The sequence below is a fragment of the Artemia franciscana genome, chromosome 17 (genome assembly GCF_032884065.1).
Source record: "Artemia franciscana chromosome 17, ASM3288406v1, whole genome shotgun sequence".
NCBI classification, from domain to species: Eukaryota; Metazoa; Arthropoda; class Branchiopoda; order Anostraca; family Artemiidae; genus Artemia; species Artemia franciscana.
Genome location: NC_088879.1, coordinates 3,318,452 through 3,332,986, shown reverse-complemented (window position 1 = coordinate 3,332,986; position 14,535 = coordinate 3,318,452). Strand labels below are relative to the sequence as shown.

The 14,535-nt window shown below is 35.1% G+C and overlaps 1 protein-coding gene across 1 annotated transcript in view; it reads left to right on the top strand.

Moving 5' to 3' along the window:
• LOC136037695 (uncharacterized) overlaps nucleotides 1-14,535 on the top strand; it is a gene marked incomplete in the record, with an annotated part of 547,833 nt that overhangs the window by 10,846 nt on the left and 522,452 nt on the right. The window contains 1 exon segment of the mRNA XM_065720451.1: nucleotides 773-1,008. Within this exon segment, the coding sequence (XP_065576523.1) occupies nucleotides 773-1,008 (236 nt within the window).

The window sequence follows — 14,535 nt, the reverse complement described above, 5'->3', positions numbered from 1 at the left end:
AAGCGACGAAGAAAACTGATACCATTGTATTTGACTGACTTGCCGCCTAAGAAAAAGAATTGACAAGAGAGTTAAATTTTTGGGCTTTGGCTATGCCATAATGTCTGGCGAGAAGAAATGCTAATCAAAAATGTCACCAGAAAATGTCTTCTGTCAACCCGTGTATGAATCCAGTGCCTGAAGACGATGCTTAGACGCACAGAATTATGCGGAGAAGAAATCAATGAGGAAGCAAATCCTCGTACACTATTTACTAATATAGTTTTTTTCAAGGTAAAGAAATTTATTCGGCAAATAACAAATTTAAATTTTTAAATTGTTCTGGGAAGTTGTTAATGATCTAGGTTGATTACATATGCCTCACTAGTGATTCGATTCCATGCCCTTTATGATCTATCCACGATATTGTTTAATAGTGTGTGCTAATAGTTAAAAGTTGTTATATTTTCACAACTTTTTTTTTATAGGTGAAGGGTGAATAAATATTAGTAGATTATAAGGATGAAAACAACCATCATATGCATCCCAATGGGTTTCTTCATTTATTGTTGAAAGATTGTGTAAGCATTATTTTGGTTAATAAATTATTTCTCTCTCTAAGAAAAAATTAAATGATCTTTATTTTTTTAATTTTTAATCTTAAATTAAATTTTTTTAAATCTTGATATTTTAAGATTAAAAATTTAATTTTTAATTAAATTTATAATTTTAAATTTAATTTAAGATTTCTTTAATCTTAAATTTTTAAAAATTAAATAAATCTTTGTTCTAGACAACATCGCTGCACCAGCAAAACCCATTCAACTGCACATATAAACAAATCTACAAGCCTGCAAAATCACGTGAGAGGCTCTTCAAAGAAGGAAGATAGGTCAAGTGAGATTTTTCGTCAAGAAAAATGTCTACTAGGCAGAGACAGAAGCAATAAGAAAAATGTGGATACTGGTGAAACTAGTGATGTTATTGCTTCACAGGGCAAAACGTCCGCCTCGGGAAGGAGACGGCGGAGTGCAGGTAATTCTAGATCTTTAATTAAATAAAAAAAACAAGTTTTTTTTAACTGAAAGTAAGGAGCGACATTAAAACTTAAAACGCACAGAAATTACTTCGTATATGAAAGAGGCTGCTTCCTCATCAACGCCCCGCTCTTTACGCTAAAGTTTGACTCTTTCTCTCAATTCTTCTTTTTAAAACAGTAAAAAACTTTAGCGTAAAGAGCGGGGCGTTGATGAGGAAGCAGCCTCTTTCATATACGAAGTAATTTCTGTGCGTTTTAAGTTTTAATGTCGCTCCTTACTTTCAGTTAAAAAAAACTTGTTTTTCTTATTTAATTTCTGAACGTTTTTGAATCAATGCATGTTTTGATTTTGGCTCTCCGCAGAGGAATAATCAAAACGAAATTTGCATATTTTTTTTTTGGCTCAATGGCTTTCTCATAATTTTGATCGAATGATTTTGAGAAAAAAGAGCGGGGGACGAAGCCTAGTTGCCCCCCGATTTTTTGGTTAATTAAAAAGGCAACTAGAACTTTTAATTTTTTACGAATCTTTTTATTGGTAAAAGATTTACGTAACTTATAAATTAGCTCTGTTTCGAATTTTGTGCGAATAACTTTTCTCAGGTTTCTCCAGTCTAGACAACGTATATATTTGGAGTTTCCATAAAAATCCCAGCTCTTATTTTCAAAATTTTTGCATCGCTGTTTACCACACGTTCACTGACATGACCACCATAGTTTATCTAGAGTAGAGTTATTTACAAAATAAGGTACGGCCACACGTCCCTATAAGAACTTTTGTATTCTCATGTTTTTATTACATATATGAGGGGATTCGCCCCATCGTCAGTACCTCGCTCTTTACACTAAAGCTTAAATTTTATCCCAATTCATTAAGAATGACCCCCTGAATCACAAAAGCCGTAGAATAAGTAGTTGAAATTACTGAAAATACTTTAGCGTAAAGAGCGAGGTATTAGAAGGAGGTGAGCCCCTCATACGGGTAATAATTTCTGTTTGTTTTAAGTTTTATTGCTGTTCCTTACTTCCAGCTGAACAAGCTTTTTCACTTTTATTTTTTAATTGTTTTTTTTTTAAATAATGCTAGTAAATCCTGCTCTCCCTTCATGGAAATTTTCTTCTCCCATTACAAATTCTCGAAGGAAAGTTCCCCCAGCATATCCCCCTCTTCTCAACCCCTCCCCCAAACCAAAAAAATCCTCCTGAAAACGCCTGTATACTTCCCAATAACCATTACTATATGTAAGCACAGGTCAAAGTTTGTAACTTGTTGCCCCTCCCACGGGGACTGTGGGGGAGTAAGTCGTCCCCAAAGACATAGTTATAAGGTTTTTCGACTACGCTGAATAAAATAGCTATCTCAGAATTTTGATCCGTTGACTTTGGGAAAATAATTAGCGTGGGAGGGGGCCTAGGTGCCCTCCAATTTTTTTGGTCACTTAAAAAGGGCACTAGAACTTTTCATTTCCATTAGAATGAGCCCTCTTGCAACATTCTAGGACAACTGGGTCGATACGATCACCCCTGGGAAAAAGAAAAAAAAACAACAAAAAAACAAAAAAACAAAAAAACAAAAAAACAAATAAACACGCATCCGTGATCTGCCTTCTGGCAAAAAATGCAAAATTCCACATTTTTGTAGATAGGAGCTCGAAACTTCTACAGTAGGGTTCTCTGATACGCTGAATCTGATGGTGTGATTTTCGTTAACATTCTATGACTTTTAACGCAAATTTTAATAACGCAAATTTTCTCAGGCTCGTAACTTTTGATGGGTACAACTAAACTTGATGAAACTTATATATTTAAAACCAGCATTAAAATGCGATTCTTTTGATGTAGCTATTGGTATCAAAATTCCATTTTTTAGAGTTTTGGTTACTATTGAGCCGGGTCGCTCCTTACTACAGTTCGTTACCACGAACTGTTTGATTTGTATAATTTGTGTAATTTGTATAATTTTGTACATTTTTGTTTATATTTTTTTATAATTTTGTGTGATTTTTTTATAATTTTGTATAATTTGTATAATTTTTATTATTTTATTTTTGTATAATTTTAATATTAATTTTTATTTGTTAATTTCTTAAATCTTTAATTTGTCCTCAAATCAAAAGCTCAAGTCTGATTTTTACAGTATCTGGTTTTTGCTTCTACATTATTATTTTACATACAAGTAGCTCGTAGCTGATTATATTCTGATTTTATTGTTATTTTTTCTTAGTATTTTATTGACTTGCTCATATTTTTGTCTTTTGAGACAGTTCGTGGTAACGAACTGTGGTAAAGAGCGACCCGGCTCAATAGTAAACGAAAGTTTAAAAAATGGAAATTTTCATTCTAATAGATGCATTAAAATGCATCGGATTTTTATGCTGATTTTAAATATACAAGTTTCATCGAATTTAGTCTAACCCATCAAAAGATTTTGATATAATCTTAAATCACATCATCGCATTCAGCGTATCAAAGAACCCTATAGCAAAAATTTCAAGCTCCTATCTACAAAAATGTGGAATTTCGTATTTTTGCCAGAAGACAGGTCACGGGTGCGTGTTTATTTGTTTTTTGTTTTTGTTTGTTTTTTTCTTCTTTTTCCCAGGGGTGATCGTATCGACACGGTGGCCCTAGAATGTCACGAGAGGGCTCATTCTAATGAAAATAAAAAGTTTTAGTGCCCTTTTTAAGTGACCAAAAAAATTGGAGGGCACCTAGGCCCCCTCCCGCACTCATTTTTCCCAAAGTCAATGGATCAAAATTTTGAGATAGTCATTTTGTTCAGCATAGTCGAAAAACATAATAAGATGTCTTTGGGGACGACTTACTCCCCCATAGTTCCCAGGGAGGGGCTGCAAGTTACAAACTTTGACCGGTGTTTACATACAGTAATGGTTATTGGGAAGTGTACAGACTTTTTACGGGGATTTTTTTGGTTGGGGGGATTGACGGTTAGGAAGCTATGTGGAAGGATTTTCACTTGGAGAAGTTTGTCGTGGGGAAGAGAAATTCCATGAAGGGGGCTCAGGATTTTCTAGCATTATTTAAACAAAAACAATGAAAAATGGTTATGAAAAAGTTTTTCAACTGAAAGTAAGGAGCAGCATTATAACTTAAAACGAACAGAAATTATTACGCATACGAGGGGATTATCTCCTCCTAAATACCTCGCTCTTTACGCTAAAGTACCTTTCGTAATTTCAATTATTTATTCTACGGCTTTTATGATTCTGGAGTCATTATTAAAAATTTGGACAAAATTTAAGCTTCAGTGTAAAGAGCCAAGCATTAACGAGGGGGAAAACCCCCTCATATATGTAACAAAAATATACAAATATAGAAGTTCGTTGCGTAAGTTAATTTGTACTTTACGTTTATTTATTACTAATAAAAGTGTTTGTAAAAAAAAACTAATAAGTTCCAGTTGCCTTTTTAAGCAACCAAAAATTGGAGGGCAACTAGGCCTCCCCCCTATTTTTTATCAAAATTGTGCAAAAAAAAGATTTTTTGAACTGCAAGTAAGGAGCAACATTAAAACTTAAAACGAACAAGAAAGTATTCCGTATATGAAGGGGGTTGTCTCCTCCTCAACGCCTCAATCTTTACGCTAAAGTTCTTTATTGTTTTATAAAGTAGAGTTGTGACAAAGAGTCAAACTTTAGCGTAAAGAGCGGGGCGTTGAGGAGAATAAAACCCCTTTCATACACGGAATAATTTCTGTTCGTTTTAAGTTTTCATTTTACTCCTTACTTGCAGTTAAAAAAAATTGTTTTTTTATTTATACATTTTAAACACAGTCCTTTAACCTTTAATTTTCTTTCTTTACAGTTGTTCTTTCTTTTGTATCTGTGTTGTTTTTACAATTTCAATCCATATAACATTTTAGGTTCCCCAGCAGTACCTAAAAATGTTAAGCACAAGAAGTATAATTTTGACATATGCTTATTTCATGGTTATAGGTACGAATTACAGTCTTCGCATATGTCATGTTCTATTTCTTTGTTCTTTTTAATCGTCAGGAAATAAAATATATAGAACTTACAGTTAAAAGCATTATTAAGACACTTAGAAGCTCTAATTGCTGCCCCTCCTCCCCGACCTTGCTAAAATAATGAATTATAGAAAAATATATCTTTAAGATTGTGTTAATGTTTGTTTTTAAAATTTTACTAGTTTATGGTAAGATTTTCAGGGGCATTTGTTTTTTAGATACTACCAAAGACCTAAATTTAAATTAATATTATACAGGCTACCCATACAATTTATATCTGGAATAACAATAAAAAACCCCAAGAAAAGTAATCTTTCACAAAGCATTATGGAACTGTACTGATTTGGATTAGCGACAAATAATTTTGGCCTGATTAAGACCAAACAATCACTGAGCGAACATCTTAACTAGCAGTCATCATCTAAGGGCTATTCCTGGTCACTGTGTTGGCTGTTTGACCGGCCACAATTTGACCGGTCTTATGACTGGCCACAAGTCAAACATTGAATTCTAAGAGAAATATAGTTTGAAATTAAATTCTGGGGAAGAAAGAGAGGGAAAGACAGGCTAAGATGGCTGGGGCACGAATTTCGGATGAAGGATGATAGATTGCCAAAGGTGGTCCTTTTTGGCCATTCAACTTGGCCCAAAGGAAAAATTGGTCAACGCCAAATGTGGTGGGTAGACGTTTGGAGAAGGGAATTAAAGCACTTAGGAAATTCATGAGACGGGGTTAAAAATGAAGCTTTGGATAACTTATAGTGGAAAAGAAGCGTGCGAAGTGGAAGATTATAGAAGTGGAAGCGTGCAAAGTGGAAGATAAATTATAGTAGAAAAGAAGCGTGCGAAGTGGAAGATTATAGAAGTGGAAGCGTGCGAAGTGGAAGATAAATTATAGTGGAAAAGAAGCGAAAAGAAGATGTGCTGGCCTTAGACAACTTGGTGCTGCAAAGTCATCTTAGCATAACTAGTAGTAGATTGGTTTAGAACCATCGAAAAGCATTATGTAAATATCCTAATTTTTAAGGATATCCGCTTTTTGTCCAAAAAAACAAAAAACAGAAAAAAACAACACAACTTTACAAATATTCCTGTCATCAACCATTGTTTTTATTTTATTTTTAAATAGAAATAATGTCAATTAAGAACGAACAAAATTTAATAGAAAAAAAACTTTTCTCGAAAAAAAAAATTCAGAACAGAAGTAAGGAGCTACATTAAGCCAAAGACTAGCAGAAAAAGTCAAATAATCGTTCAAACTTAAAATAAGCAGAAATTACTATTCAGGAATGAATGAGACCCAAAGCCAACAAAATCACAATGAAATCACAATGAACAGTCAATTTAAACCAAAGACAAACAGAAATTACCACAAACAGGGGTAGACCTAGCGCCACCAAGACCTTCTAAAGACCATATCGTTATTTACTCTAAATGACTCTAAAAGTAAAAACATTTTACACTATTTCTTATTAGACGTTTTAATGCTAATGAAAAAAAAAAATTGCTGGGACTTCAAAGAATAAATTTTACTAGATATTGAACAGTCTCTAATTCAGTTAATATTTTTAGCAGTCTTGGTAATTATGGTGATTTTACAACTATTTTGTTGTTGTTGACATTTTGAAAAATAAAATACACTGCTCGGAACGCAAATGGTTTTCCAACAAAGTGCTTACAGCTCTCTGGCATTCAGAAGGCTTAGTAGAGCTCCTAGTGTGGCACTAGTAGTGCTCCTGTGTATGAAAATTTCTGTTCACTTTAGGTTTGACATGATTAGTCGCTAGTTTCTGTTTGTTTTTGGTCTCATTTATTCGCTAATGGTTCTTTGTCATTTCAAGTTAAAATTAAATAAAAAAAACAAGTTTTTTCAACTGAAAGTCAGGAGTGACATCAAAACTTAAAACGCACAGAAATTACTTCGTATATGAAAGAGGCTGCTTCCTCATCAACGCCCCGCTCTTTACGCTAAAGTTTGACTCTTTCTCTCAATTCTTCTTTCTAAAACAGTAAAAAACTTTAGCGTAAAGAGCGGGGCGTTGATGAGGAAGCAGCCTCTTTCATATACGAAGTAATTTCTGTGCGTTTTAAGTTTTGATGTCACTCCTTACTTTCAGTTGAAAAAACTTGTTTTTTTTTATTTAATTTCTGAACGTTTTTGAATCAATGCATGTTTTGATTTTGGCTCTCCGCAGAGGAATAATCAAAACGAAATTTGCATATTTTTTTTTTTTGGCTCAATGGCTTTCTCATAATTTTGATCGAATGATTTGAGAAAAAAGAGCGGGGGACGAAGCCTAGTTGCCCCCCGATTTTTTGGTTAATTAAAAAGGCAACTAGAACTTTTAATTTTTTACGAATCTTTTTATTGGTAAAAGATTTACGTAACTTATAAATTAGCTTACGTAAAGAACTTTTGTATTCTCATGTTTTTATTACATATATGAGGGGATTCGCCCCATCGTCAGTACCTCGCTCTTTACACTAAAGCTTAAATTTTATCCCAATTCATTAAGAATGACCCCCTGAATCACAAAAGCCGTAGAATAAGTAGTTGAAATTACCGAAAATACTTTAGCGTAAAGAGCGAGGTATTAGAGGGAGGTGAGCCCCTCATATGGGTAATAATTTCTGTTTGTTTTAAGTTTTATTGCTGTTCATTACTTCCAGCTGAAATAGCTTTTTCACTTTTATTTTTTAATTGTTTTTTTTTTAAATAATGCTAGTAAATCCTGCTCTCCCTTCATGGAAATTTTCTTCTCCCATTACAAATTCTCGAAGGAAAGTTCCCCCAGCATATCCCCCTCTTCTCAACCCCTCCCCCAAACCAAAAAAATCCTCCTGAAAACGCCTGTATACTTCCCAATAACCGTTACTATATGTAAGCACAGGTCAAAGTTTGTAGCTTGTTGCCCCTCCCACGGGGACTGTGGGGGAGTAAGTCGTCCCCAAAGACATAGTTATAAGGTTTTTCGACTACGCTGAATAAAATGGCTATCTCAGAATTTTGATCCGTTGACTTTGGGAAAATAATTAGCGTGGGAGGGGGCCTAGGTGCCCTCCAATTTTTTGGTCACTTAAAAAGGGCACTAGAACTTTTCATTTCCGTTAGAATGAGCCCTCTTGCAACATTCTAGGACAACTGGGTCGATACGATCACCCCTAGGAAAAAAAAACAAAAAAACAAAAAAAACAAAAAAAAACAAATAAACACGCATCCGTGATCTGCCTTCTGGCAAAAAATGCAAAATTCCACATTTTTGTAGATAGGAGCTCGAAACTTCTACAGTAGGGTTTTCTGATACGCTGAATCTGATGGTGTGATTTTCGTTAAGATTCTATGACTTTTAGGGGGCGTTTCCCCCTATTTTCTAAAATAACGCAAATTTTCTCAGGCTCGTAACTTTTGATGGGTAAGACTAAACTTGATGAAACTTATATATTTAAAACCAGCATTAAAATGCGATTCTTTTGATGTAGCTATTGGTATCAAAATTCCATTTTTTAGAGTTTTGGTTACTATTGAGCCGGGTCGCTCCTTACTACAGTTCGTTACCACGAACTGTTTGATTACTGCTTCATTTAATTTTTTAGTGTCTTTGGTTTAATGTTACTCTTTACTATTTTTTGAAAAACCATTTTTTGGAACTTCTTTCATGTTAACACATATAAGTATGTGTTTTTATGTTAACACATATAAATAACGTCAGAGTAATGAGGTATTATCAAAGGTTAAAAGAAAAGTTACTTTTCTGCAAATTCAAGGTAAAATTTCTACTTTAATATCATTGTTTTTTGTTTTCAAATTAGGTTTCGTTATTTGTAAACTAGAGCTTAGTCAGATAATCAGAGCTTTTCCGTCGCTTTCAATTCATGTTTTATTCATCATTAATATTTTGCAGTAAATACTAATGAATTTAAATACTAATTTAAATTCTCAAAGGTGTTTTCTATAGGGTGTTGGCTTGTGAGATGTTTCAAACAGGCTAAATTGGCTACTTAGGTCTACTTTTGCAGTATCAGCAGAATTTCTAATAAGTTTTCTTATTCATTTAAATTGTCAAAGGTGTTTTCTATAGGGTGTTGGCTTGTGAGATGTTTCAAACAGGCTAAATTGGATACTTAGGTCTACTTTTGCAGTATTAGCAGAGTTTTTAACTAGTTTTCTTATTCATTTCAATTGTCAAAGGTGTTTTCTATAGGGTGTTGGCTTGTGAGATGTTTCAAACAGGCTAAATTGGATACTTAGGTCTACTTTTGCAGTATTAGCAGAGTTTTTAACTAGTTTTCTTCTTCATTTAAATTGTCAAAGGTGTTTTTCTATAGGGTGTCGGCCTGTGAGATGCTTCAAACAGGCTAAATTGGCTACTTAGGTCTACTTTTGCAGTATTAGCAGAGTTTTTAACTAGTTTTCTTATTCATTTAAATTGTCAAAGGTGTTTTCTATAGGGTGTTGGCTTGTGAGATGTTTCAAACAGGCTAAATTGGATACTTAGGTCTACTTTTGCAGTATTAGCAGAGTCTCTAATAAGTTTTCTTCTTCATTTAAATTCTCAAAGGTGTTTTCTATAGGGTGTTGGCTTGTGAGATGTTTCAAACAGGCTAAATTGGCTACTTAGGTCTACTTTTGCAGTATCAGCAGAATTTCTAATAAGTTTTCTTATTCATTGAAATTATCAAAGGTGTTTTTTATAAGGTGTTGGCTTGTGAGATGTTTCAGACAGGCTAAATTGGCTACTTAGGTCTACTTTTGTAGTACCAGCAGAATTTCTAATTCTGCACATACACTTCAAGTAAGAAAAATACTTATCTCTATAGTCAGAATTGCATCCATGAATCCAAAGTTATTGTGCATTTGCATCAGAAAGGAAATTAATATTCACCATATACAGACCTAGCCTATACCAATTCAGGGTATATATTTGCACGTTAGTGAGTATATGTGTATGTATGTGTATATGTGTGTATGTGTATGTGTATGTGTGTATGTATATGTATGTATATGTATGTGTATATATATATATATATATATATATATGTATATATGTAAGCCCTATAGATAGGTAGAGTAGCTCCATAGGAGGCTTAGGCCAAGTAGGACCTTGTCCCAGTGGGGCCCATAATAGAAACTGGGAAACCCTCCCCTGGGGGTCATAATTTCAGGTGGAGGAGGAAGAAGGCCCCTCAAATGTACACTCAGCAGGGCCAACTGCCGTGTTCACGCGTCAGATGAGTTACAAACCTTCTCCCAGTAATGGGTTAAATTGCATGGTGAAGCAGAACACCATCGTGGGAGGATCCTCTATAGGAGGACAACTGCGGCAGGGCGTAAGATCCAGATTTATGGACAACGGCCTCTGTAAAGGGCTGCCTCGACCCTTTCGGGGTACCTGCAAGACTGGGAAACTTGCGGTCAATTTTTCCCACTTGAGGAGTGGCGCCCCTCGAGGAAATTATAGCCTAGTAAACAACACAGCACTCGTACGGGATTCTGATTATTGGATAATTTTCTGGGCTTGGTTTGTTTTGATGGGCGTTTTCGGGCTGAAAAACCTCTTCCTAGCTAATTTATCTACTATGGGCTGCCTCCCCGTAGTAGCATAATATTTGTAGGCATGAATATATAATGAGTCGGAGGTAATAGGCTTGGGACTGTCTGTGCAGGATTTCGACTCTTGTTGATAGAAGAGCATCGCCAAGTGCTGAAAACCATGTTGTGACCAAGATGGGCCCAGGATTGCACAAAGCCTCCAACTTACTGGAGGTCCCAGGGACTTCTTGCTGTCCGGTTCTAAGCCGGCTTAAGCGCTTCGGTGTAGACTTGAGAAGATATGTTGGTCCCCATCCTGCACTGGTATCCGGGATCACTGCTTTTCTTGAGGCCAAAATAATTTCAAAGATTTAAAGAACATGAAAATTGGAACTTGGAATGTTACGACGTTAAAAAATGACTATCGCATCGACATTTTGACTGACGAATTCAGACGGTTTGAACTGGATTTATTAGGAGTTTCAGAAACTCATATCCCAGGGGTAGGAAGCATGAAATTAGGTGACATAGAATTTGTTTACTCAGGAAGGAAGGATGGGGTACATAGACAGGGAGTAGGGCTCATGATGAATAAGGAAGCTGCTAAGTCTTGTTTAGGCTGGGATGGTATTAATAATAGAATACTAATTGCTCATTTTATGACTAAAAAGTTTAGGGTATCAGTTATAGTAGTATATGCCCCCATTGAACCAACTGATGGAGATACTAGTGACTCAGATGAATTTTACTTACAGTTACAGGAGCAAATAGACAGGGTACCAGGTAGAAATATGGTGTTTTTGCTAGGAGATTTTAATGCCCAGGTTGGTAGAAATAGGGATAGATGGTATCCTAGCCTAGGTAATTTTGGTGTAGGAAAAGAAAACAGTAATGGCTATAGGCTTTTGCAATTTTGTAGGTATAACAACCTAGTTATAACCAATACGGTGTTTGGTCACAAAATGGCCCATAAGTTGACATGGTATTCACGTGATGGTAAGACAGCAAACCTTATTGATTATGTTATTGTAAACAGAAGACTAGCAGGATCAATACAAGATACTAGGGTGTATAGGAGTGCCGTTATTGATGTTAAAAGTAAAGATCACCATCTAGTAGTGTCTAAGGTTAATTTAAAGCTGAAATTTCGGAAGAGTAACTCCCTCCCGGGAAGTTATGATGTTGGTAGACTTCAGGATGAAAATTTGAAAAAAAAATTCCAGGAACAGTTGAGTACTAAACTTGAGGGTTTAAAATTTGACAATGTGGAAGATGGTTGGAATAATTTCAGAAAAACAATTTGTGAAGTTGCTGATGGTGTCCTAGGGAAGAGTGCTAAGACAGCAACTAGGAATATAAGTGAAAAAGCTTTAGGTTTAATAGAGAGTAGAAGGGGTTTGTATAAGAATTATCTGAGCGATATGTCGTATGAAAACAAAAGGAATGTAAAGAAAGTGGAGAAAGCATTAAAATATGAACTAAGGAGATGTGAAATGGAGGCGATGGATAAAATTGCTGAGGATCTGGAAGATGCGGCTAGACGGCATAATAGTAAAATATTATACTGGCATGTTAATAAATTGAAAGGGAGTAGCCGATCCGGACTAGTCCCAGTTAAAGATAGAAATGGGGTCACAATTAGTGATAAGGAAAAAGTTAAAGAAAGATGGGTGGAACATTTTGAGAATGTGCTAAACCGAGATACAGTTGCAGGAAAAGATATAGATAAAAATGAAAAAGTTTGTGATACCTTGGATGTGAAGGAAGATTTGTTTAGTGAGGAAGAATTAGCGACAGTGCTAGAAGGATTAAAAAATAATAAGGCCCCAGGTGCTGATAGTATGATTAATGAGTTCCTTAAATATGGTGGCTCTGAGGTTAGGAATAAGCTACTGAAGATTATGAACATGATTTTTGAAAAAGGGGAAGTACCCAATGATTTTAGGAAAACCTTAATTAAACCACTGTATAAGAAAGGTGACAAGAGTGAATGTCGGAATTATCGAGGCATTAGTCTGGTCTCTGTAGGTAGCACATTACTGAGTAATATGATACTTTTTAGACTGAGACATGCTGTAGACAAAGTTTTAAGGGAAGAACAATGCGGTTTTAGAAAAGGTAGAGGATGTGTCGACCATGTTTTCACTCTTAGGTTAATAATTGAGAAGTCCCTTCGTTGTCAAACACCTTTGGTCCTTAGTTTTATCGATTATGAGCAAGCTTTCGATTCTGTTGATAGAACAGCGTTAACAAAGGTCTTATCGTTATATGGTATACCAGAAAAATACATTAAAGTGATTTGCGCTATGTACGAGAATAATACTGCTGCGGTTAAGGTAGGAAATGAGGTTAGCAACTGGTTTTGTATTAAATCAGGAGTTAAGCAGGGTTGTGTTCTATCCCCCTTTATATGGATCATTTTGATGGACTTCGTCTTAAGGAGCACAGGAAAGGCAATTGGAGACCATGGAATCAAATGGGGAGGAAGAACGCTCCTGGACTTAGATTATGCTGATGATTTAAGCATATTAGATGAAAGTGTGAGCAAAATGAATGAATTTTTAGAGGTTTTACGAGTTCAGGGTGCTAAAATAGGCTTGAAAATTAATGTTAAGAAGACTAAGTCACTAAGGTTAGGAATAAGTGAAGATGAGCAGGTGACCTTAGGTAACGAAAAGATTGATCAGGTTGGGAGCTTCAGTTACCTTGGTAGTATTATTAGTAAAGATGGTGGGAGCAGTGAAGATGTTAAAAGTAGAATAGCTAAAGCTCAGGGTGTTTTTTCACAGTTAAAAAAAGTTTGGAAGAATAGAAAGATAAGCCTACAAACCAAGATTAGAATATTGGAAGCTACAGTGATGACAGTGGTCAAATATGGCTCTGAAGCATGGACACTCCGAAAAGCAGATGAAAATTTACTAGATGTTTTCCAGAGAAATTGCCTACGGATTGTTCTGGGTACCCGGCTGACTGACCGTATTTCAAACAGTAGGTTGTACGAAAAGTGTGGTTCAATCCCGCTTTCTGGGGCTATAATGAAAGAAAGGTTGAGATGGCTAGGCCACGTTCTACGGATGAAGGATGACAGATTACCGAAGATTGTCCTTTTTGGCCAACCGTCTGGGGCTACACGGAAAGCAGGTCGTCCTTGTCTGGGTTGGGAGGATGTCATAAATAAGGATTTAAAGGAAATGGGAACTTCCTGGGAGGGTGTAAAGAGGGAGGCTTTAAATAGATTAGGTTGGAGGAGGAGCGTGCGTAGCTGTGTTGACCTCAGGCGGCTTGGTGCTGCAGTGAGTTATTAGTAGTAGTAGTAGTATATATATATATATATATATATATATATATATATATATATATATATATATATATATATATATCTATATCATGAAAAGAGAAATCACCAATGCTACAGCACAAACACACAAAAAAAAAAAGAGACAGAAGGAGAAAAGGAGAATATATATATATATATATATATATATATATATATATATATATATATATATATATATATATATATATATATATATATATATATATATATATTAGCTGTTGGGGGGGCGGTTCGTGCCACCCCAACACCTAGCTGGTTGGGGCGCTTTGCCCCCCCCCACCCCAAGCCCCCCGGCGCGCGTAAGTCGTTACGCGCCATATTAGTTACGCGCCATTGTAGTTCTGTCCCAGTGTCCCACCTGTGAAGATAGATATATATATATATATGTATATACATATATATATATATATATATATATATATATATATATATATATATATGTATATATATATATATATATATATATATATATATATATATATATATATATATTTAACAACGTAAAACTTGTAAATATACAACATTCTTTGCTGTCCCATTGTCTGTGCATATAAATATATTGTCAGGTTTACCAACTCTTGAACATGCAACATAATAATTGTCCATGGGAAAACAACCCGTATTCAGATCTATACCGCATTTTTCTAGCGATTGCCCTTGAG